General features: G+C 46.5%; 1 protein-coding gene across 2 annotated transcripts; it reads left to right on the top strand.

Moving 5' to 3' along the window:
- The first annotated feature begins 731 nt into the window (after nt 1-731).
- Nucleotides 732-24,157, top strand: VSTM1 (V-set and transmembrane domain containing 1). 2 transcript variants are annotated; one of them, XM_063800830.1, is made up of 10 exons: nt 732-1,174; nt 6,179-6,214; nt 6,324-6,608; nt 9,138-9,431; nt 13,565-13,603; nt 22,510-22,602; nt 22,683-22,710; nt 22,947-22,984; nt 23,084-23,121; nt 23,820-24,157. In XM_063800830.1, exons 1-10 carry the CDS (start codon nt 1,141-1,143, stop codon nt 23,937-23,939), a joined length of 1,005 nt encoding a protein of 334 aa, XP_063656900.1. In that variant the 5' UTR covers nt 732-1,140; the 3' UTR covers nt 23,940-24,157. The 2 variants fall into 2 exon arrangements, with proteins under 2 accessions (XP_063656900.1, XP_016792248.1); XM_016936759.3 differs by lacking the exon at nt 9,138-9,431 and having other exon boundaries at nt 760-1,174; nt 23,820-24,141.
- Nucleotides 24,158-25,650: the final 1,493 nt, after the last annotated feature.

Below are 25,650 nucleotides of genomic sequence, written 5' to 3'. Positions count from 1 at the left end.
AGAATCGCTTGAACCCGGGAGGCAGAGGTTGCAGTGAGCCAAGATTGAACCACTGCACTCCAGCTTGGGCAACAGAGATTCTGTCTCAAAAAAAAAAATAAAAAATAAAGTACTGTAGTTATAAGAGATTACCATTGGCCGGGCACAGTGGCTTATGCCTGTAATCCCAGCACTTTGGGAGGCTGAGGTGGGCGAGTCACTTGAGACCAGGAGTTCAAGACCAGCCTGGCCCACATGGTGAAATCCCATCCCTACAAAAAATTAGCTGGGTGTGGTGGTGCATGCTTGTAATCCCAGCTACTTGGGAGTCTGAGGCAGGAGAATCATTAAACCCATGAGGCAGAGGTTGCAGTGAGCCGAGATTGCGCCACTGCACTCCAGCCTGGGTGACAGAGCAAGACTCTGTCCCCGCCCCACCCCCACCCCCCCCCCCCCGCCAAAAAAAAGGTTAACATTGTGGGGAGCTGGCTAGTGGGTACACAGGAAGCTATAAAGCTATAGGTATTAATATTTGTTTGTTTGCTTGTTTGAGACAGTTTCGCCGTTGATGCCCAGGCTGGAGTGCAGTGGCGCAATCTTGGCTCACAGCAACCTCCGCCTCCTGGGTTCAAGCCATTCTCCTGTCTCAGCCTCCGGAGTAGCTGGGATTACAGGCATGCACCACCATGCCTGGCTAATTTTGTATTTTTAGTAGACACGGGGGTTTCTCCATTTTGGTCAGGCTGGTCTTGAACTCCCGACCTCAGGTGATCCGCCCGCCTCAGCCTCTCAAGGTGCTGGGATTACAGGCGTGAGCCACCGCGTCCGGCCGGTATTAGTGTTTTAAAATAAAAAATTACATTTACAGAAAACTCTTGGCAGAACTTCAGATAAGGTAGGGCACAGCTCGGGCGGGTGGGGCCACACACACCGGATTCATGGGGAAGAAGTTATCATCGACGGCTTCTTGTTTCCTGAGTCGGTTGTGAGAAGGAAACTGCAAGAGTGGGGCAGAGAACCAGAGTGTCAGAGCAAAACCTCCTCTATCTGCACATCCTGGGGACGAACCGGGCAGCCGGAGAGCTGCGGCCGGCCCAGTCCCGCTCCGCCTCTGAAGGGTAAAACCGAAGGCGGGGCCTTGGTTCTGGCAGAAGGGACGCTATGACCGCAGAATTCCTCTCCCTGCTTTGCCTCGGTGAGTCTCCAGGACTGGGACGAATGGGCTTGGGCTGATGAGAAAAACTCGTGTGGGGGTGGCAGTCCAGGTGGAAATGCGGTGTGTGGAAGTAATGACTTCCAGGCGTTGCACACCTGCGGTGGGTGGGTCTGGGCTGTGGGTTCTGTGAGTTCTGCCGCCCGCATGCAAGCGACGAGGAGGCCACGCTGCAGAGACACGGGGACAGACTCCGCTGGGAAATGCAGAGCTGCGGTGGGGTCTCCGAGTCTGCAGCCTCTAAATACTGCAGTACTGCCATCCTCCTCCGTCGGAATAGAGGAGGGCTGGGCTTAGGGATCTACAGGGTGCAAGGCTGTGGGCAAAAAGACAATTTTCTTCTCTCTCTTATGTATGTATGTATGTATGTATTTATGAGACAGAGTCTCACTCTGTAGCCCAGGCTGGAGTGCAATGGCATGATCTGGGCTCACTGCAACCTCCGTCTCCCAGGTTCAAGCGATTCTCCTGCCTCAGCCTCCCAAGTAGGTGGGACTACGGGTGCAGGCCACCATACCCGGCTGACTTTTGTATTTTAGGTAGAGACGGGGTTTCACCATGTTGGTCAGGCTGGTCTCGAGCCCCTGACCTCAGGTGATCCGCCCGCCTCGGCCTCCCAAAGTGCTGGGATTACAGGCGTGAGCCACCACACCTGGCCCCAAGAAGACAATTTTCTGACCAGCTCGATTCTTAGGCTGAGTTTAACCATCCTCCAATTGAACCTGATGTATTCAGACAGAGCTCACACTGTGAAACGGATGACCTGGGTTATAATCTCGGCTTCACTACATAGAAACTCTAGGCTTGACCCAGCAGAGCTCCACCTCCCTAAGGCCCCAGTTCCTCCCTGGTGCACGGGGGGTGCGGTGGACATCGACGTGCTTCATCTGCTTCAGTTCCTTCCTCCTTTTCTGGGTGCAGCCCTTCCTTGTGGGGTAATGCTCGTCTCCTATACACATTTGCACCTTAGATGAGCATTTTTTTTTTTTTTGACAGAGTCTTGCTTTGTCTCCCAGGCTGGAGTGCAGTGGTGTGATCTCGGCTCACTGCAACCTCCACCTCCTGGGTTCAAGCGATTCTCCTGCCTCCGCCTCCCGAGAAGCTGGGATTACAGGCACACGCCACCACGCCTGGCTAATTTTTTGTATTTTTAGTAGAGATGGGGTTTCACCATGTTGGCCAGGCTGGTCTCAAACTCCTGAACTCAGGTGATCTACCCACTTCAACCTCCTAAAGTGCTGGGATTACAGGTGTGATCCACTGCACCCGGCTATTTGTGCCTTAGAGATGACTATCGGGCTCATACCCAAGCCTCCAGCTGCTGAGCACAGTAAGCTGGGCAACCAGGAGACTGACCTCATCCCCCAATGGCTGCCATACCAAAGTACTACAAGCCTGGTGGCTTAAAGCAATTAGAATTGCTTTAAGTTGGGGAGATGAGAAGTCTGAAACCAAGGGGTTTGCAATGTTGATTCCTTCTGAGGACTATGAAGGAGCGTCTGTTTTATGCCCCTCTTCTAGTGATGGCTGACAATTCTTGGCATTTTTTTTTTTTCTTGAGGCGGAGTCTTGCTCTGTCACCCAGGCTAGAGTGCAGTGGCATGATCTTGGCTCACTGCAACCTCCACCTCCTGGGTTCAAGCAATTCTCCTGCCTTAGCCTCCCAAGTAGCTGGGATTACAAGCATGGGCCACCATGCCTGGCTAATTTTTGTATTTTTAGTAGAGACAGGATTTCACCACGTTGGCCAGGCTGGTCTCGAACTCCTGACCTCAGGTGATCTGCCCGCCTCAGCCTCCCAAACTGTTGAGATTACAGGCGTGAGCCAGCGCTCCCGGCATTCTTTAACTTGTAGATGCATCACTCCAATCGTTGGCTCTGTTTTTTCTTTTTTTCTTTAGACAGGGTCTCACTCAGTTGCCCGGGCCGGAGTGCAGTGGTACTACCATAGCTCACTGCAGCCTCAACCTCCTGAGCTCAAGCAGTACCCCCCCCGCCCCCCCCCCCCCCCCCGCAGCCTTCTGAGCAGCTAGGGCTACAGGTGCACGCCACCATGTTGGACTAATTAAAATAATTTCTCTTTTAGAGATGGGGTCTTGCTATATTGCCCAGGCTAGTCTCCAACTCCTGGGCTCAAGCAATTCTCCTATCTTGGCATCCCAAAGCACTACGATTGCAGCCTGGCCTCTCTGCCTCTGTCTTCGCATGGCCGTCTTCCTTCTGCGTGTCTCTGTCTCTCTTTTTCTCTTCTTGTAAGTTATATTGGATTAGATACCCAGCCTACTCCGGTATGACCGCATCTTAGTTTAATTAATTACATCTGCAAAGATCAGATAATGCTATTTTCAAATAAGGTCACATTCGCAGGTCCTGGGAGTCACAACTTGAACTTCTCTTTTCAAGAAACACAAATCAGCCAGGTGTGGTGGCTCACGCCTGTAATCTCAGGACTTTGGGAGGCCCAGGTGGGCAGATCTCTTGAGGTCAAGAGTTTGAGACCAGACTGGCCAACATGGTGAAACCCCGTCTCTAATAAAAATACAAAAATTAGCTGGGCATGGTGGCAAGGACCTGTAATCCCAGCTACTCGGGAGGCTGAGGCAGGAAAATCGCTTGAACCTGGGAGGCAGAGGTTGCAGTGAGCTAAGATAGCACCACTGCCCTCCAGCCTGGGTGACAGAGGGAGACTCCATGTCAAAAAAAAAAAAGAAAAAGAATGTGGGAATTGGGCTGGGTGCAGGTAGCTCACATCTGTAATCCCAGCATGTTGGGAGGCCAAGGTGGGAGAATCGCTTGAACTCAGGTGTTCGAGACCAGCCTGGGCAACATACTGAGTCCTCATCTCTACAAAAAAATTTAAAAATCAGCCGGGCGTGGTGGTGCATGTCTGTAGTCCCAGTTATTTGGGAGGCTGAGATGGGCGGATCACTTGAGCCCAGGAGGTTGAGGCTGCAGTGAGCTATGACTGCACCCTGGCACTCCAGCCTGGGCCACAGAGTGAGACACTGTCTCAAAAAGAAAAAGAATATAGGAATCACTGTTTGAACAGATGATGGGTGGATAGCAGAGATGAGATGACATGAGTCTAAAAGCGGGATTTGGGGAGGGTCTCAAAAGAGAGCCTAAGTCCTAGGATGCCCTGCCCACCCAGAGGCTGTTTCCTACCTGCCAATCCCAGCTAATCTCGGTGCCAACGCAGCTTCGGTCCATCGTGAGGCCTCCACCTCATTCCTCTGTGGTGAAGCTTGGTGAGGGGTCACGTTCTGTATCGGCACCTGTGTCAACAAGGAACCAATGTCCTGAGACACTGTCGTGGCCCTAGAGAATTTCTACCTAAATTCTACGTAACTTCACCCTGAAACAAGCCCCATGACTGACATCCCATTTTCCATCCAAGTTTAAGACGCTCCCTTCCCAGCAGGGAATGTAGAGAACAGAATATAGAAGAGGGAGGGGATAATGTAAGTGGAAACCAAAGCTAAAGTGAGGAGAGTATTTGGGACCAGAAGACACGGGGAAGGGGGAGCAGATTCTCTCTATTGGAATTGAGCAAGAAAACCCTCCTCTCGGCCGGGCGCGGTGGCTGATGCCTGTAATCCCAGCACTTTGGGAGTCCGAGGCGGGTGGATCACAAGGTCAGGAGATCAAGACCATCCTGGCTAACATGGTGAAACCCCGTCTCTACTAAAAATACAAAAAAATTAATTACCTGGGCGTGGTGGCGGGTGCCTGTAGTCCCAGCTACTCGGGAGGCCGAGGCAGGAGAATGGCGTGAACCCGGAAGGCAGAGCTTGCGGTGAGCCGAGATCGTGCCACTGCACTCTAGCCTGGGTGACAGAGCGAGACTCCATCTCGAAAAATAAAAATAAAAAATAAAACCCACCACTCTCACTCCACGATAAAATAACCTTTGCATTATTTAAGTGGCAACGGTAAAAACTGCAATCAGGCCGTGTGCAGTGGCTCATGCCTGTAATCCCAGCGCTTTGGGAGGCTGAGGCGGGTGGATCACTTGAGCTCAGGAGTTTGAGACCAGCCTGGGCAACATGGTGAAACCCCATCTCTACAACAACAACAAAAATTAGCTGGGCACGATGGCACACACCTGTAGTCCCAGCTACTCTGGAGCCTGAGGTACGAGTACCACTTGAACCCAGGGGGTGGAGGAGGTTGCAGTGAGCTGAGATTGCACCACTGCACTCCAGCCTGGGTGACACAGCGAGACTCTGTCTCAAAACAAAACAAAACACTGCAATCACAGAAAATACCAGAAAAAAGCATAGGTGAATGTTGAACAATTTCTAGATGGTGAAAGGATTACTTGTGAAAGCAATTCAATACATCAGAAAACGTTGCTGGGCCGGGGGCAGTGGCTCACGCCTGTAATCCCAGCACTTTGGGAGGCCGAGGCGTGTGGATCACCTGAGGTCAGGAGTTCAAGACCAGCCTGGCCAACATGGTGAGACCCTGTCTCTACTAAAAATACAAAAATTAGCCAGGCGTGGTGGCGGGTGCCTGTAATCCCAGCTACTCAGGAGGCTGAGGCAGGAAAATTGCTTGAACCTGGGAGGCGGAGGTTGCAGTGAACTGAGATCATGTCATTGCACTCCAGCCTGGGCAACAGAGCAAGACATTTAAAAAAAAAAAAAAAGAAAGAAAGAAGAAGTTGCTGGAATTTTCTCCATACACGTAGCTTCTGAATGACAAACAATGGAACAAAAGTAAGAGGTAAGTCTGGGGAGATATCTGCCAAAAATATATACATATATGTAATACATATATTTAATATATGTATTATATTTATATATGTATTATATGTAATATGTGTATACTTAATACATTTATTATATATAATACATATATACATAACACATATATATATATATATATATCTCAGACCTATAACGAGCTAGTCATACGTTCTCTGCTGGATTTGTACTCAAGGACAAGCACATAATTTTTCTCTCATTGAGATTTCTCTTCCAGGGCTGTGTCTGGGCTACGAAGATGAGAAAAAGAATGGTGAGTTTTCTCCTACTTAAACTTTATTTATTCCTGCATCCCACGCTTCATGACCTTTTCCTTTAATCGTCTGAATTCTATACTCAAATTAACTCTGAATTGTTTCCAGAGAAACCGCCCAAGCCCTCCCTCCACGCCTGGCCCAGCTCGGTGGTTGAAGCCGAGAGCAATGTGACCCTGAAGTGTCAGGCTCATTCCCAGAATGTGACATTTGTGCTGCGCAAGGTGAACGACTCTGGGTACAAGCAGGAACAGAGCTCGGCAGAAAAGGAAGCTGAATTCCCCTTCACGGACCTGAAGCCTAAGGATGCTGGGAGGTACTTTTGTGCCTACAAGACAGCAGCCTCCCATGAGTGGTCAGAAAGCAGTGAACACTTGCAGCTGGTGGTCACAGGTGAGAAGGGCAGATGTACTCTTTGATGCACACATTTCTTTGGTTTGGCTTTGCTTTTTTTTTTTTTTTTTTTTTTTTTTAAGACAGTCTTGCTGTGTCTCCCAGGCTGGAGTGCAGTGGCACGATCTCGGCTCACTGCAACCTCTGCCTCCTGGGTTCAAGCAATTCTCCCTCCTCAGCCTCCCGAGTAGTTGGGACTACAGGCGCCCGCCACCACGCCCGGCTAATTGTTTGTGTTTTTAGTAGAGATGGGGTTTCGCCATGTTAGCCAGGATGGTCTCCATCTCCTGACCTTGTGATCCACCTGCCTCGGCCTCCCAAAGTGCTGGGATTACAGGCATGAGCCACCGCGCCCGGCCTAATTTTTGTATTTTTAATAAAGATGAGGTTATACCGTATTGGTGAGGTTGATCTCAAACTCCTGACCTCAAGTGATCCATCTGCCTCGGCCTCCCAGAGGGCTGGGATTATAAACGTGAACCTCCACACCCAGCTTTTTTTTTTTTTTTTTTTGAGAGGGAGTCTTGCTCTGTTGCCCAGGCTGGAGTACAGTGGCATGATCTCAGCTCATTGCAACCCCCGCCTCCTGGGTTCATGCAATTCACCTGCCTCAGCCTCCCGAGTAGCTGGAACTACAGGGGTGCGCCACCACACCCGGCTAATTTTTGTATTTTAGTAGAGACGGTTTTACCATGTTGGCCAGGCTGATCTCGAACTGCTGACCTCAAGTGATCTGCCCACCTCAGCCTCCCAAAGTGCTGAGATTACAGGAGTGAGCCACTGCGCTCGGCTGCTTTTTTTTTTTTGACAGAATCTCTCTCTGTCACCCAGGCAGGAGTGCAGTGGCATGAACACAATTCACTGCAGCCTCGACCTCCCAGGCTCAAGCAATTTTCCCACATCAGCCTCCCAAGTAGCTGGGAGTACAGGCAAGCACCACCGTGCCTGGCTAATTTTTAAATTACTTGTTGAGACAGGATCTATGTTGCCCAGGCTGGTCTTGAACTCCTGAGCTCAGGTGATCCTCCTGCCTTGGCCTCCCAAAGTGCTGGGATTACAGGCGTGAGTCACCAAAGCCTGCCTGATGCACGTATTTCTTTTCCTGTCGTGGGACATGGCTGGGGAAGAAGGAATCTAGGAGACAAAAAGATAGATGCAGGCCAGGCACGGCGCAGTGGCTCATGCCTGTAATCCCAGCACTTTGGGAGGCAGACGTGGGCAGATCACTTGAGGTTGGGAGTTCGAGACCAGCCTGGCCAACATGGTGAAACCTCACCTCTACTTAAAATACAAAAATTAGCTGGGCGTGGTGGCAGGTGCCTGTAATCCCAGCTACTAGGGAGGCTGAGGCAGGAGGAGAATCCCTTGAGCCCAGAAGGCAGAGGTTGTAATGAGCTGAGATTGTGCCACTGCACTGCAGCCTGGATGAAAGAACAAGACTCCGTCTAAAAAAAAAAAAAAGAAGAAGAAGAAGAAGGATAGATGCAACACCTTCAATGTGGAAATGGGAACCGAATGTGGGGCAAGATTCTTATCAGGGATTCTGAGAGGGTCCCAATGATGTGGATGTGGGAGGGTGGTGTAGAATATGGTCAGTTAATAGAAAATTGGGGTATGGTAAGACTGACAGACCAAGTGATGATTGCCATGGAAAAGATGGTCTGTTACAGTTCCCAAGAGGAGGAGGAAGGCTATACTGGGGGTGGGGTATGGGGGGAAGCACCAGGGTCAATCAGGGGCAGAGGGAGGAGGAAGAACTGTGGACCAGAGCTTTGACTGTATTTTGTGGGGAGAACAAGATTAGAGTTGGCCAGGTGTGGTGGTTCATGCCTGTAATCCTAGCACTTTGGGAGGCCTAGGAGGGCGGATCACCTGAGGTCAGGAGTTTGACATCAGCCTGGGTAACATGGCGAAACCCCATCTCTACAAAAATACAATAATTACCTGGGTGTGGTGGTGTGCACCTGTGCTTTCAGCTACTTGGGAGGCTGAGGCACGAGAATTGCTTGAACCCCGGAGGCAGAGGCTGCCGTGAGCCAAGATCATGCCACTGTGCTCAAGCCTGGGTGATAGAATGAGAACCTGTCTCAAAAAAAAAAAAAAAAAAGAAAAGAAAAGAAAAAGAAAAGAAAAGAAAGAAAGAAAAGAAAAAGAAAAAAAGAATTGGCTTTGGGGTGTAGAGGCTGTCCCTGGTTGTCTAGTTCTTGGACCTGGGGTGATTAGGAGAGGACAACATTGACCTTGAGTGTGAGAGCCCCATAATGAAGGTGGTTGAGAGTGTGGGCTCTGGATCTATTGGCTTGCATTTGAGGGACATCCTTGAGGACAAGTTGTTTACTGGCTCTAGAAATTAACCCTGCGAGGGGAGGTCCCACCAAGGGCAGCAAGGCCCCAAGACGTTAAAGCATCAAATGCGGAAGATGAAAGACATGGTTAATACAGAGAGATGGATGAGATAGTCCCCAAGTGCAGTAGAAAATGGAAAAGCCCTGGCCCTTCTCTTTACCTCCATTGCCTTGTCCTCTTCAGGATCCCTCCCAGAACCTTTGCTCTCAGTCAATGTAGACCCTGGGATGACTCCAGGTCTCAGGACACTTCGATGTCTCACTCCATACAATGGAACCGAATGTATTGTAATTGCTCTGCTGAAAATGGGGATCCCAGAACCATTACAAGTCAGGCAAGTAAGAAAAAACCAGACTGATTTCATGCTCTGGAACGTGACAAGTAATGACAGTGGAAACTACAGCTGTGTGTATTACCTGAGCAACTCATCACACTTGGCCTCCTTCCCCAGCAACAAGCTGGAGATCTGGGTGACAGGTGAGGATAGAGTGATAACACTGGCATTTGACATGTATCCAGCATTTTCTATGTTCCTGTCTCCACGACAGGTAACTTGCCTCCACTAACTCATTCAGTCTTCACTTCCTATGAGGGTGGTTGTGTTACTAACTTCTTTTTGCTCATAGAGATTAGGTGACCTCCCCGGTTTCACAAAAACAATGAGCTTCACAGTTCTATTCAGACATAAATGAAAATTTATATTTCATTATGCCAGAGAAGGAAAGCCAGAAAGAGTGTCCAGTGCTCCATGAGGGATGTAGGAATGGCAAATAATGGATTGTGGGGCTAAGAGATCCCATTGTGTGGAAAAGTATGGCAGGCATGGTGCAGGTAACTGAAAAAAAAATGATGAGGACCACGGTGAGAAGATGCACGTGGGAGGATTGTAACATAAATGACTTGAGATCCCAAGGAAGAGGGATAAAGAATAATTTTGCATCGCTTTCATTTACCCATTTATCTACCCACCCATCCATCTATCAATCTACCCACCCATCCGTCTATCAATCTACCTACCCATCTATCAACCCACCCACCCATCTACCCACCTACCAACCCATCCACTCTCCTACCCACTCATTCACCCATCCATCCACTCACTTATCCATCTATCCATCAACTCATCCATCCATCCATCCATCTATCCATCAACTCATCCATCCATCCATCCATCCATCCATCCATCCATCCATCCATTCATCTATCCATTAATCCATCCAACCACCAACCCTTCCATTCATCTGTCCACCCACCCCTTCATCCATCTATCTACCTACCTACCCATCTATTTACCCAGCCACTCATTTGTCCATCCTTCCACCCTTTCATCCACTCATCCACCCTTTCACCCATTCACTCACCCCCACCGACCTATCCATATATCCATCCATCCATCCATCCATTCATCCATTCATTTATTAGTCACTAAACAATACCTCTCAACTGACCGCAGTTGCTTCCAGTAGGTCAGTCCTGCCATATCATGGGAAATCCCTGGAGAGACTTTACAGTCATCAGTGTAGTGTAGAAGTAGCTGTGGGTCCACACCAATGACTTAGCCTGGGCTTGGGGCATGATGAGTAACTGAATACTTAATGTTTCACCTCTGATTTACCCTCTTTCTGAGGCTCTTGATCAATGATACTCCAACAAAGTGCTCATCACTTTGATATTGATTTCAAATTGTATTCCCCATAACTCATTCTTGTAGTCTTAAGAATTTTTGCACCCACACTTTAGCCCTAAAAGCCTGGCGATTATTTGCCATTTCCCAATTATGTTCTCTGGCATATCATCTACTATTTCCTGATTTCTTCACCTCTATCGCAGCTGTACCATTACATCACAAGACAGGCTATAGTATCAATTTCCAGTGGTTGATTTTCCAGGTCAGCCTTCCACATACAATCTGTTTGCTGCTTTGCAAATCACTTTATTATACTACTTTTTACTTTTTTATTATACTACTTTTTACTTATTACAAAATGGGCATATAAATGCTTCCATTGCAAAAAAAAAAATTAATGCAAAATACCTGGCACAAAAATAGCTGCCCATTCACCCTACAAATTCAGATACTTTGGTAGATCCTGAGCATATTGTAGGAACTGAGACAGACCAGGTCTCTGGCCAACAGGAGCTCACATTCTTCTTTGGAAGAAAGAAAGAAATAAGAGCAAGCTATCAGAGTAATTAAAAAACACATTATAGATGGAGAATAACTGTGAGAGGCATTGTATTAGTGATCTACGGCTGCATAACAAATTACCACTAATTTAGCAGCCTGAAACACCTATTTATTATCTCACAGTTGATGTGGGTCAGGAGTCCAGGCACAGCTTAGCTGAGTCCTCTGCTTTGGGTCTCATAAGGATGCAATCAAGGTGTCAACCAGGGCTGTGTTCTCATCTGGCTCATCTGGAGGCTTGACTGGGGAAGGGTCCATTTCTCCACTCCTGTGGTTGCTAGCAATATCTGGTTCTTTACAGCTGTAGGATTCATGCTAGACTGATTCTGCAGCACTTGCAAGAAGAGAGATTGAGAGAGAGAGAAGAAAGAGAGAGCAAATGCCCTAGCAAACAGAGTTTTATGTAATGTAACATAATCAAGAGCATAACATCCCATCACCTTTGCCATAGCTATTGGTGAGAAGAAAGTCACAGATCTCCACACTCAAGGTGAGGGGATTAGACAAAGGCATGAACACCAGTAAGCAGGGCCCCTGAGTCTCCTGAGTGCCCCCTTAGGGTCTATCTGCCACAAGCATGAAGGATGAGAATGACCCAACCACACCAATATCTGGAGAACAGCCCTCCAGGGGAGAGAGCAGCAAAAGCAAAGTCTCAGAAGTGTGAGTGTTCCTGGAATGATTGAGACACAGAAAGGAGGACATAAGGCAGGGCCTAGAGCATCTAGGATCTTGTGGGTGTTTGAACTGGTCCTAGAGTCTGCTTTGAAAGAACAGGAACCCACTGATGAAGTTGAGCTGGAGGATGGCATGATTTGATTTATATGCTTGAACGGTCACTGGCTGCTTTTTTTTTTTTTTTTTTTTTTTTTTTTTTGAGACAGGGTCCCACTCGGTTGCCCAGGCTGGAGTGCAGTGGTGCGATCACAGCTCACTGCAGCCTTGACCTCCCAGGCCCAGGTAATCCTCCCACCTCAGCCTCCCAAGCAGCTGAGATTACAGGCACAGGCCATCATGCCCGGCCTCTGGCTGCTTTTGGAAAGTAAGGGATTAGATGTAGTAAGAGTTGGTGCATTTCAGGCAATATGACTTTTTAAATTTAAAAATATCAAATTGACAAATGAAGATTGTATATATTCAAGGTATACAATCTGATGATTTGATCCACCTGTACATTGTGTAATGATTATCACGGTCAAATTAATTAGCACATCCATTGCCACCATGCTGAGCCCCTGAACTTCTTCATCTTAGAACTGGAAATTTATACCCTTTCATCAACATCTCCGCATATATCATGCTAAACAAAATAAGCCGGACTCAGAAAGACAAATTCTGCAGGATCTCACTCATATGCGTAGTCTAAAAAAGCCAAACTCACAGAAGCAGAGAGTATACTGGTGGTTACCAGGGACTGGTGAGTAGGTGATATTTTATTTTATTTCATTTTATTTTTATTTATTTATTTTTTTTGAGACGGAGTCTGGCTCTGTCACTCAGGCTGGAATGCAGTGGTGCGATCTCAGCTCACTGCAAGCTCTGCCTCCCGGGTTCACACCATTCTCCTGCCTCAGCCTCCCGAGTAGCTGGGACTACAGGCGCCCACCACCACGCTTGGCTAACTTTTTGTATTTTTAGTAGAGACGGGGTTTCACCGTGTTAGCCAGGATGGTCTCGATCTCCTGACCTTGTGATCCGCCCGCCTCGGCCTCCCAAAGTGCTGGGGTTACAGGCGTGAGCCACCACGCCCGGCCAAGTAGGTGATATTTTAACTTAGACTAAATGGTGCCACTGTGGAGATAGAAATATAGGCCGGGCGCAGTGGCTCATGCCTGGAATCCCAGTATTCTGAGTGGCCAAGGCAGGTTGATCACTTAAGGCCAGGAGTTTGAGACCAGCCTGGCCAACATGGTGAAACCCTGTCTCTACCAAAAATACAAAAATTAGCAGGGTGTGGTGGCAGGCACCTGTTATCCCAGCTACTTGGAAGGCTGAGGCAGGAGAATCTCTTGAACCCGGGAGGCGGAGGTTGCAGTGAGCTGAGATCATGCCACTGCACTCCAGCCTGGGTAACAGTGCAAGACTCAAAAAAAATAAAAGAAAGAAAGAATTTGGGTGAATGGTGTTCTTTGTCAAGATAGAGAAGACTGGCAAGGAATCAAACTGGAGGGGGCGTTAGCAGTGTCATTCATAAATATTTTTGTTATTAAAAATACTATCAAACTCCAGGAGTATTAAGAAGAGTAATCTGAGGCTCTGTCCATGCTCTGAGGACCCAGGGAGCATCTAGGGAATGGAGAAGCCATTCTCTTTTCTGCTTCCCAAAGAAGAACAGGAAGTCTATAAGTAGGACGTGAGGACTCCTGTCCCCAAGGTTCCTGTATGATTAGTGTAATTCCTTTTCTTCCCTCCTATTTTCTAGATAAACACGATGAACTTGAAGCTCCCTCAATGAAAACAGGTAAGATAATTAGAAAGGAGATGTTTTTCCCAATGAGATCTGCTTCATGATCACCTTTGCTTAAAGTGCACAAGGAGAACTTTATTTTTATTTATTTATTTATTTATTTATTTGTTTGTTTTTTGAGATAGAGTCTCACTTTGTCACCAAGGCTGGAGTACAGTGGCGCAATCTCAGCTCACTGCAACCTTCGCCTCCCGGATTCAAGCAATTCTCCTGCCTCAGCCTCCCGAGTAGCTGGGACTACAGGCACGCGCCACCACACCCAGCTAATTTTTGTATTTTTGGTAGAGACGGGGTTTCACCATGTTGGCCAGGCTGGTCTCGAACTCCTGACCTTGTGATCTGCCCGCCTCAGCCTCCCAAAGTGCTGGGATTACAGGCGTGAGCCACCGCACCCGGCCTATTTATTTTTTTGAGAAAGAGTCTTGTTCTGTCCCCCAGGGTGGCGTGAAGTGGCACAATCTCAGCTCACTGCAACCTCCACTTCCTGGGTTCTGGGTTCAAGCAATTCTCCTGCCTCGGCCTCCCGAATAGCTGGGATTACAGGCATCCACCACCATATCCAGCTCAGTTTTGTTTTTTGTTTTTTGTTTTTAGTAGAGATGGGGTTTCACCATGTTGGCCAGGCTGGTATCAAACTCCTGACCTCAAGCAATTTCCCCGCCTCGGCCTCTCAAAGTGTTGGGATTACAGGCGTGAGCCACCGCACCCGGCCTAGAAGAACTTTAAAGCCCATTTTCTCAATGTTATTGGGGAAACTGCTGTGTTTTGCGGGGTGGAGGATGAGGGGAGATAACCTCTAAAGTGCTTCCGGGTTCTGAAGAAGCTGGTGTGTAAAACAGCACAGAGTGCGTTGTTTGCCATATGACATGATGAAAAACTAGGGTGGGATTTGGGGAATAATGGGGGTGAATTTTTCAGTGACCCATTTGGGGAGTAGGACCAGGACCTATGCAGAGTAGGTACTTCGGGAATATATATAATCAAGAGTTTGTTATAACTCTAAAATTCTCAAAAATAGGTGAAAATTGAGTTTTTTTTCTAATGTTGCTTATTCATTAACAATTGACTAAGATTCTGTCCTCAGAGTTTCTCATAAAAATTAGAGCTTTTGGGCCAGGCGAGGTGGCTCACACCTGTAATCCCAGCACTTTGGGAGGCCGAGGTGGGCGGATCACCTGAGGTCAGGAGTTCGAAACCAGCCTGGGCAACATGGTGAAACCCTGTCTCTACTAAAAATACAAAAATTTGCTGGGCATTATGGTGGGCGCCTGTATTCCCAGCTACTCAAGTGACTGAGGCAGGAGAATTGCTTGAACCTGGGAGGCAGAGGTTGCAGTGAGCCGAGATTACACCACTGCCCTCCAGCCTGGGCAACAGAGTGAGACTCTGTCTCCAAAAAAAAAAAAAAAATTAAAAAAAGTTAGAGCTTTTGGCAGCATTCGGCTGAAACAGGAGCTCATCCAGACTTTAAGGGCCAAATGCAGAATATAAATTGGCATCTAGATGCTTAATCATCCTTCCTTTCAGCAAGTCATAATCTTCCTGCAACCTACTCCAAAGAGCCAAAGTTGCTGAAGGTTGTTGCTAGCAGTCTGTGCTGGTATAATCGGTTTTTAAAAAGGTATCCTCCAAAGTGTTCTTGCAAGATAACTATTTGAAACGTTTTTATTCCATGATAGTAGGCTTGGGAAATGTCTGCTACCCTAGCACTACGAACACAATTCACGTCAGGAACGTTTTCTAAGAAAGATATGAAATCTAATGGGAGAGAGGAACACAGAAGTATCAAAAACAAGGTGGGAGATCTAGTGAGGTGTGAGGGGGAGGAGGAAGAGAAGCTTTTCTATTTTGAGCTCTTGTATCATTTATTTTCTTTCTTTTTTTATTGATGTATAATTCACAGTCCAAAAATTCACCCTCGTAAAGTGTCCAATTCACTGGCATTTTGTATGTTAATGAGGTAGTATAACCATCACCACTACATAATTCCAGAACATTCTCATCACCCTAAAAGAAAATCTTGTACCCATTAAGCAGTCACTCCTCATTTCCCACTTTCCCACCAGGCCCTTCCAACCATTCATATGCTTCTCTGTGTCTATGATTTTGTCTATTCTGAACATTTTGTGTAAGTGGAGTCATACACTATGCGATCCTTTGTGACTAGCTCCTTTCTCTTTAGCATAATGTTTTCAAAGTTTGTCCGTACTGTAGCATGCATCAATGTTTAATTTCTTGTCATGGTGAAAAGCATTGTATTGTATGGATAGACCACATTTTGCTTATCCATTCTTTTTTTTGTTTTTGTTTTTTTGTTTTTTTTTTGAGACAGAGTCTTGCTCTGTCGCCCAGGCTGGAGTGCAGTGGCACAATCTCAGCTCACTGCAACCTCCGCCTCCCAGGTTTAAGTGATTCTTTTGCCTCAGCCTCCTGAGTAGCTGGACCTACAGGCGCCCGTCACCATGCCTAGCTAATTTGTGTATTTTTAGTAGAGAGGGGGTTTCACCATGTTGGCTAGGCTGGTCTCGAACTCCTGACCTCAGGTGATCCACACACCTCAGCTTCCCAAAGTGCTGGGATTACAGACTTGAGCTACTGTGCCTGGCCCCATTCTTCTTTTGATGGACATTTGTGTTGTCTGCACCTCTTGGCTAAAGTGAGTAATGGTGCTGGAACACTGTGGTAGGAGTATCTGTTTGTCTCCGCGCTGTAAATTATCTTGGGTATGTACCTAGAAGTGGATTTGCTAGGACATATGGTGACTATTATGTTCAACTTTTTGAGGAACTGCCAAATCATTTTCCATTGTGGCTGTATCATGTTATATTCCTTCCAGTAATATATGTGGGTTCCAATATCTCCACATCCTTGTCAACACTTACTTTTCTTTTTTTAAATTATAGCCATTCCAGTGGGTATTATATAATTTCTTAAAATGTACTTTTTGAGTTCAAATTTGTATCATCACAATTCTAAACAGAATAAAATATCTTTGCCGGGCGCAGTGGCTCACGTCTAATACCAGGACTTTGGGAAGATGAGGCAGGAGGATCACTTGAGCCCAGGGGTTCAAGACTAGCCTGGACAACCTGGTGAGATCCCATCTCTACAAAAAATACAAAAATTAGCCAGGCGTGGTGGTGTGCACCTGTAGTCCCAGCTACTTGGGAGGCTCAGGCAGGAAGACCGTTTGCACCCAGGAGGTTGAGGCTTCAGTGAACTGTGATTGCACCACAGCACTCCAGCCTGGGTGACAAAGCGAGACCCTATCTCAGTAAATAAATAAAAGTAAAATATCTGTAAGCACAGGTATGATGTCCCCAGCCTGTATTTATATGCCTAAAACACACTAGAAAATGACTCTATGTTCAATCGCAATGTAGAGAATGAAGATGAATTTTGTCACACAAGACTTGGCTTTCTTTCTGGTGCCTGTGCCTCCATTTATGCCCTGTGTCAGGCTGTATCTTGTTGCTCATGCTGACTTTAGTAGCGTAGCAAGTTATGATTTATTCTGGCAATTTGCAAATACTGATGCGAAATTTGGCCAGGATCTGTGGACATCTCAGGGTGAACCCAGTTCAGCTGATTATGGGGTCATACGAAGATGAGAATTTTGCAATAATGTACTTCTCACTTCTAGTGAATTGCTGTGTGAAAGATACTGTAGGCTGGAAAAGGGGAGAACAGAAAGGACAAGGCAAGGCTGCTGTTTCTCTGCTTCCATCTGGGGAAACTGAGAGTCCAGGAGCAGCTGTTCCTGCCCTGTTTTCATAAGTCCTTGGAGATGCACTGATAGAATTCTTGCTTATGGCCGGGCATGGTGGCTTATGTAATCCCAGCACTTTGGGAGGCCAAAGGGGCAGAACACTTGAGCTCTGGAATTTGAGACCAGCCTAACCAACATGGTGAAACCTCATCTCTACTAGAAATATAAAAAATTAGCGGGGTGAGGTGGCGGGCGCTTGTAATCCCAGCTCCTTGGGAGGCTGAGGCAGGAGAATTGCTTGAACCCCAGAGGTGGAGGTTCCAAAGCCGAGATTGTACCACTGCACTCCAGCCTGGGAGACAGAGATTGTCTCAAAAAAAAAAAAAAAATTGTTGCTTTTGAGGGGTTCTCTGATTCAGCTCCACCAGAAGCAGGCTCTTAGACAGCATTAGTGTGAAAGTGACGTTTTATTTTATTTATTATTTATTTAGTTTTGAGACAGAGTTTCGCTCTTGTTGCCCAGGCTGGAGTGCAATGGCGTGATCTTGGCTCACTGCAACCTCCGCCTACCAGGTTCAAGAGATTCTCCTGCCTCAGCCTCCCAAATAGCTGGGATTACAGGCATGCACCACCACGCCCAGCTAATATTTTATTTTTAGTAGAGATGGGGTTTCTCCATGTTGGTCAGGCTGGTCTCGAACTCCTGACCTCAGGTGATCTGCCTGCCTCGACCTCCCAAAGTGCTGGGATTACAGGTGTGAGCCACCACGCCTGGCTTGAAAATTACATTTTAGGGAGTGGGGAAGAAGGGCTGGGAGGAAAATAGATTAAACGAGTGTGGGATATCTGTGTCCCTCAGATGGTATCTTTGGCTCAATCCTGCAGAAAGCAGTGGAGACAGAGAAGGTCAAAGACCGGAGGCTAGGGAGCTGGGGTCTTCACAGCAGTCAGTGGCAGTTTGCCCCGGGCATGTAAATTCCAAGGCGTTTGGAGTTCTCCCAGGCAGTCCCCCAAAGAAGAGATACAAATGTTCACTTTGGAAAGGGAAAGAAGCCACGATCTAGAATGCATAAAAATGGGAAAGGGATCTGGGGAACATGGGTTGAGGAACATTGACAGAATCTGTTACAGAGAGAGATGGGTGTGGGTGGAATATTGGGTGAAAAAAAATCATCATTATATCTACAATCCCATTATCCTACACAATGAGTCAGTTTCTAGACTGAGTGCTTTAAAGCCAGGATTTTTCATCATTACCTAACTCTTCAAGTTAGATATTATTAGCTCTCTGCCCCCTCCTTATATTTAACCAAAAAATAACGTATTCCAGAAAGGGAAGGGAACATTTACAAAGTCAGGAGGTAGGAGACCCAGTACTAGAACTCAAGTATGTCTTGTTTCAAACTCCCCACTCCTTTTGCTGCTCCCTGATGATCAGCTCAGAAAGAACCTTATTTCAGGGAGGGGGATAGATAGATAATTAGATGTGATAGATAATAGGTAAATAGGAAGATAAATAGATAACTAGATATGATAGATTAGATAGATACATAGATGATAGGTAGATAAGTAGCTAGATATGATGGACAGATTAGATAGATAGACAGATGATAGGTAAGTAGGTAGATAGATAACTAGATACAACAGGTTAGATAGATAAGTAAGTAGATAGATAACTAGATATGATAGATTAGATAGATAAATAGATGATAGGTAAGTAGGTAGATAGATACAGATAGATTAGCTAGCTAGCTAGATGATAGGTAACTAGATATAATAGATAAGATAGATGATTAGATAGACAGATAATTAGATATGATTGATAGATACATTAGATAGATGATAGATTAGATAGATAGATGATAGGTAACTAGGTAGCTAGATAAAGCTAGCTAGATAGATAGATAGATATACAGATACACGGATAGATACATAGATACCTAGATAGGTGATAGAGTTGCAAGATAGAAAAATTAGATAAGTAGGTAGATAGATAGATAGATAACTAGATAGAGTAGATTAAATAGATAATAGTAGGTGAATAGACAGATACATACAGATGATAGATGATAGAGAGATGATAGATAACTGGTTATGATTGATAGATACATTAGATAGATGATAGATTTGGTAGCTAGATGATAGGTAAGTCGGTAGATAGATAAGTGATAATTAGATATGATAGGATGGATAGATTAGATAGACAACAGGTAAGCAGGTGGATAGACAGATAAAGATAGATACATAGATGCCTAGATAAGTGATAGATTAACAAGATAGAAAAATTAGACAGACAGATAGTTAATTACATATGATAGGATAGATAGATTGGATAGGTGATAGGCAAGTAGGTAGATAGATAAGTCATAATTAGATAGGACGGATAGATTGGATAGATGATAGGTAAGTAGGTACAGAGACAGATAAAGATAGATAGGTAGATAGATAATAGATACCTAGATAGATGGTAGATAGATTAGCGAGATAGATAAATTAGATAGGTAATTCTCTATATATAGATATGTAGAAATGCCAACGCAAACATAGCGAACCAAGTAGGGGAAGCGTCTGGATGGGAGACCCTCTGTTGGTGCAGAGGACCAGGTGTGTAAAGCATCTCAGACTTGGCTCTGTAATGTGACCACAGATCATTGCACACCTAGGAAAAATTCTCAGACTCAAAGCACACTAACAGAGATAGCGGGGGTCTTGGTGAAGCCCCTCTCTGGGGCCTCACTTCTATAGTTGCTCAACTTTTTTCCTTAATCACGTTTCTGCTGCTTACTCCTTAAAGTCTCACGACTTGTGTTTCTTGAATCTAAAGTGCCAAGAATAACAAAAAACGGGGGGAACTGCATGGACTCTGTCGCCTAGCTTTAGTAACAGGTTGCTCTCTCTTCCTCAACGCTGTGAGCTTTGGACACAACCCTTGTTGTAATCCCAGGAGTCACACGGGAATGCATGCCCTTCACCAGTGGGAGGGAAATAATTGTACTACCTTGCAGGGTTGTTGTAAGACTTTAAAACGCTATGATGTAGACTTGCATGGCAATATTGCTCAAGAACTAGTTTGTTTTGTTTTGTTTTGTTTTTGTTTTTTAATTGGTAGAAATTTTATCTCCTGAGAGGGATGCTTTTTTGAGTTGGAGTCTTGGTCAGTCGAGTGTATGATGCAGTGATGCGATCTCGGCTCACTGCAACCTCCCCCTCCCAGGTTCAAGCAATTCTCTTCTCTCAGCCTCCTGAGTAGCTGGGACTACAGGCATGCGCCACCATGCCCAGCTTATTTTTTATATTTTTAGTAGAGACAGGGTTTCACCATGTTGGCCAGGCTGGTCTCGAACTCCAGACCTCAAGTGATCCACCTACTTCACTCTCCCAAAGTGCCAGGATTACAGGCGTGAGCCACCACGCCCGGCCACTGGTCATTCTTTTCTACCCTGGTCTAACCCTGTTCTTATTAGGAATCCTCCCTGAATTCTCCCAGCTGAACCCTTGTTCTGTGTCTTGGGGAATCATGTCTCCTTCAGAGAGCCCTACCCCTCCCCACTCTAAACGCCTTCCATGCCCGTGTCACTGCTGTTCATTACCTGGCATCAATGAGCTCATTGAAGTGTGTTTGAAGTTGGCTGGGCGTGGTGGTCTGTACTCCCAGCTACCCTGGAGGCCGAGTGAGGAGGACCACTTGAGCCCAGGAATTCGAGTATGATCACACCACTGCACTCTAGCCTGGGCAACAGTGGGAACCCATTGGCACATCTGGGATTGGCATCCTGAGCTCCCATCTGTGACCTCCCTCCTCTCCCCTCTTCTCCCCTCCTCTCCCCTCCATTGCCCTCACCCTCTCCCCATAGTCTTCACATCCCATCCTTTCACGTCTCTCTCTCTCCTTTAAAAAAAGAAAAAGGAAATATGTTTGAAGTTAAGAGCTGAGATCAAGTCTGTGTTAGCCAGGGTTTTCCAGAAAAACAGAACCAATAGAACATATAGATATAAGCCGGGTGTGGTGGCTCATGCCTGTAATCCCAGCACTTTGGGAGGCCAAGGCAGGCGGATTGCTTGAACCCGGGAGGCGGAGCTTGCAGTGAGCCGAGATTGCACTATCGCACTCCAGCCTGGACGACAAGAGTGAGACTTTGTCTCAAAAAAAAAAAAAAAAAAAGAACATATACATGTATATACATATATGGAGAGAGAGATTGATTTTAATGGATTGGTTCACGTGATTGTGGGGAGCTGGCAAGTCTGAAATCTGCAGGGCAGGCAGGCAGGGGATCCAGGGGAGACTTGATATTGCAGCTTGAGTCTGGAGGCAGAATTCCTTCCACCTTGGGGGACCTCAGTCTTTTCTCTTAAAGTCTTAAAGTCTTCAACTGATTGGATGAGGCCCACCCCTGTGACAGTGGGTCATCTGCTTTACTCAAAGTCTATTGGTCGAAATGTCCAGCTCTGAGGAAGTTCCAGCTCCAAGGTGGGAGATCCAGGCTTGGAAGCCAGGCCATCTGTCTGGCTTCTCTTAGCTTTTCTGCTCACCCCTATCATTGGATTTCAGACAGTGATTACACAGACAGATGTGGTGGCTCATGCCTGTAATCCCAACTACTCGGGAGGCTGAGTCAGGAGAATTGTTTGAACCAGGGAGGTGGAGGTTGCAGTGAGCCAGGATCACACTCCAGCCTGGGTGACAGAGCACGACTCCATCTCAAAAAGAAAAAAAGTGTGTGTATATATATATATATATATATATGTACATATACACACATTTATATATATTCGCACATATATATACATTTATATATATATATATACACACATACATATATATATATGGAGCACCTGGAACAGAGCTGGCTCACAATAAATGATCAATATCATTGCTATGCACCAAACATTCCCTGGGAATTTTTGGAATTTCCTATGCGCCAAGCACTGTTCCAGCCCTTTCTATAGGTACTGACCCACCATCCAATAAAGTAGCTACTGCTGCTATCCTCACTTTACAGATGGGGAAACAGAAGCTTGGAGAAGATTAAGGAAATTCCCCAAAGCAATAGGAAGTTCCAGCTCCAAGGTGGGAGATCCAGGCTTGGAAGCCAGGCCATCTGTCTGGCTTCTCTTAGCTTTTCGGCTCGCCCCTATCAGTGGATTTCAGGAGCCAGGCTGATTCCCTGACATGCTCTTCCCCCTCCAGACACCAGAACCATCTTTGTCGCCATCTTCAGCTGCATCTCCATCCTTCTCCTCTTCCTCTCAGTCTTCATCATCTACAGATGCAGCCAGCACGGTGAGCTCAGAGAACGCAAAGGGAGAGAGGGGGAGTGAAGGATTTTCTCCGTAGGTAAATTCCTCCTGCATTTCTTGTAGGTTCATCATCTGAAGAATCCACCAAGAGGTAGATGCTTGGCATAGCTCATGCTCCACGTAGTTCCCATGTCATTCTCAAGGGAACCCATTGGCACATCCGGGATTGGCACCCTGAGCCCCCACCCCAGCCCATTCTGTGACCTTCCTCCTCTCCCCTCTTCTCTCTTCCTCTCCCCTCTTCTCCCTTCCTCTCCCCTCCATTGCCCTCACCCTCTCCCCGAAATCTTCACATCCCATCCTTTCATGTGTGTCTCTCTCTTTCAGAACCAGCCATTCCAAACTTCCGGAGCAGGAGGCTGCCGGTAAGGGACAGGGGACGTTTAAGGGAATCACCGGATAGAAAGACTAAGTTCTGACTCCTGCAGCTGAGAACTGATTTTTTTTTTTCCTTTCTCACTCAGAGGCAGATTTATCCAATATGGAAAGGGTATCTCTCTCGGTGAGTCCTACCGCTTAGGAGTTACACAAGAGCTCCCTCACCACAATGGGCTGGTCGTGTGTGCCTCCTGGTTAAGCCCATACAGAAATGTATACTGTTTATCACCCATGTGGTCTTAGACAAGTCACGAAACTCCCCTAATGGGAACCAAAATCTCCATTTAAAAGGCTTATGCATGGGCTGGGCGCAGTGGCTCACGCCTGTAATCCCAGCACTTTGGGAGGCCGAGGCGGGCGGATCATGAGGTCAGGAGATCGAGACCATCCTGGTTAACACAGTGAAACCCCATCTCTACTAAAGATACAAAAAATTAGCTGGGCGTGGTGGTGGGCGCCTGTAATCCCAGCTACTCAGGAGGCTGAGCCAGGAGAATGGCTTGAACCCGGGAGGCGGAGGTTGCAGTGAGCCGAGATCACGCCACCGCACTCCAGGCTGGGCGACAGAGCCAGACTCTGTCTCAAAATAAATAAATAAATAAAAATTTTTAAAAAATGAAAAAAGGCTTATGCAGATCCATTGATGTCACAGGCATAAAGGGTCATAACAACAGAAAAGAAAAAGAAATGCATCTGGTGTGACTGAGGACCTGGATTTTAAATTAAATTTAATTGTAATTAACTTAAATGTCAATAGCCATGTGTGGCTAGTGGCTGCCATATTGAACACTCAGTTCTAATATTCATCTATTTTCTCCAAAGACGGCAGACCCCCAAGGAGTGACCTATGCTGAGCTAAGCACCAGCGCCCTGTCTGAGGCAGCTTCAGACACCACCCAGGAGCCCCCAGGATCTCGTGAATATGCGGCACTGAAAGTGTAGCAAGAAGACAGCCCTGGCCACTAAAGGAGGGGGGGTCGTGCTGGCCAAGGTTATCGGAAATCTGGAGATGCAGATACTGTGTGTCCCTTGCTCTTCGTCCATATCAATAAAATTAAGTTTCTCATCTTAAAAAGAAATCTGACTTATTTATGGATTATTCATGCCCAAGAACCCCACCATACTCTTTCTACCCCACATTTCCTCCTAGAACAATTCAAGGAAATAATAAATAATGATTGACCAGCTATCCAGGAAAGAATGTAAGAATTATTGAGCATCTCCAGGAAGCACAACAAGCAAAAAAGAAAACGGCCGGGCTCACGCCTGTCATCCCAGCACTTTGGGAGGCCGAGGTGGGTGGATCATCTGAGGTCAGAGTTCAAGACCAGCCTGACCAACATGGTGAAATCCCATCTCTACTAAAAATACAAAATTAGTTGGACGTGGTGGCGGGTGCCTGTAATCCCAGCTACTTGGGAGACTGAGGCAGAAGAATCGCTTGAACCCAGGAGGCAGAGATTGCAGTGAGCTGAGATGGCGCCATTGAATTCCAGCCTGGGCAATGGAGTGAGACTCCATCTCAAAACAAAACAAAACAAAACAAAACGCCCAGAGCTGCAAACTCCTAGACCAGAGGGCAGAAAACAAAAGGACCAGAGAGTAACACGTCCAGCTTTGTGGGCTGTAGGATCTCTGCTGAGACTACCCCACTCTGCTGTTGTACCATGAAAGCAACCATCGCTGATATGTAAACAAGTAGGTGTGGCAGTGTTAGAATAAAACTTTATTTACAACCTCATGTTCTCGCTCATGTAGGAGCTAAAAAAGTAGATCTCATGAAGGTAAAGAGAGAGTCAGTTATCAAAGGCTAGAAGGGGTGGGATAGTTAATGGGCACAAACACAGTTGGATAGAAGGAATAAGTTCAAGTGTTCAATAGCACAGAAGGGTGACTATAGTTAACAGCAATATATTGTATATTTCAAAATAGCTAGAAGAGAAGATTTGAAACATTCCCAACACAAACGATAAATGAGCCAGGTGCAGTGGCTCACTCCTGTAATCCCAACACTTTGGGAGGCCAAGATGGGTGGATCACCTGAGGTCAGGAGTTCAAGAGCAGCCTGGCCAACATGGTGAAACCCCATCTCCACTAAAAATACAAAAATTAGCTGGGTGTGGTGGTGCACACCTGTAATCCCAGCCACTTGGGAGGCTGAGGCAGAAGAATTGCTTGAACTCGGGAGGCAGAGGTTGCAGTGAGCCAAGATCACACCACTGTACTCCAGCCTGGGCGACAGAGAGAGACTCTGTCTCGAAACGAAAAAAAAAAAGATAAATGTTTGAGGTGGTGAATATCCTAAATACCCTAATTTGAGTATTATACATTCTGTGCATGTATCAAACTATCACATGTATGTCATAAATATGCATAAATATTATGTATCTATAGAAAGGTTTTTTTTTGATGGAGTCTTGCTCTGTCGCCCAGGCTCCAGAGTGCAGTGGCGTGATCTCAGCTCGCTGCAACTTCTCCCTGCAGGTTCAAATGATTCTCCTGTCTCAGCCTCCTGAGTAGCTGGGATTACAAGCTTCTGCCATCACACCAGGCTAATTTTTTTGTATTTTTAGTAGAGATGGGGTTTCACCATGTTGGCCAGGCTGGTCTTGAGCTCCTGACCTCAAGTCATCCGCCTGCCTCGGCTTCCCAT

Source organism: Pan troglodytes, chromosome 20, assembly GCF_028858775.2.
Source record: "Pan troglodytes isolate AG18354 chromosome 20, NHGRI_mPanTro3-v2.0_pri, whole genome shotgun sequence".
In the NCBI taxonomy this organism is placed as follows: domain Eukaryota; kingdom Metazoa; phylum Chordata; class Mammalia; order Primates; family Hominidae; genus Pan; species Pan troglodytes.
This window is presented reverse-complemented; position numbering and strand designations above follow the sequence as displayed.

Bases quoted from the DNA above. Each gene is read 5' to 3' on its own strand.
- VSTM1 (XM_063800830.1), top strand. From the start codon at position 1,141: ATGACCGCAGAATTCCTCTCCCTGCTTTGCCTCG. The intron at 6,609-9,137 runs GTGAGAAGGGCA...TGTCCTCTTCAG, and splicing joins CTTGCAGCTGGTGGTCACAG to GATCCCTCCCAGAACCTTTG. The intron at 13,604-22,509 runs GTAAGATAATTA...TTCCCCCTCCAG, and splicing joins AGCTCCCTCAATGAAAACAG to ACACCAGAACCATCTTTGTC.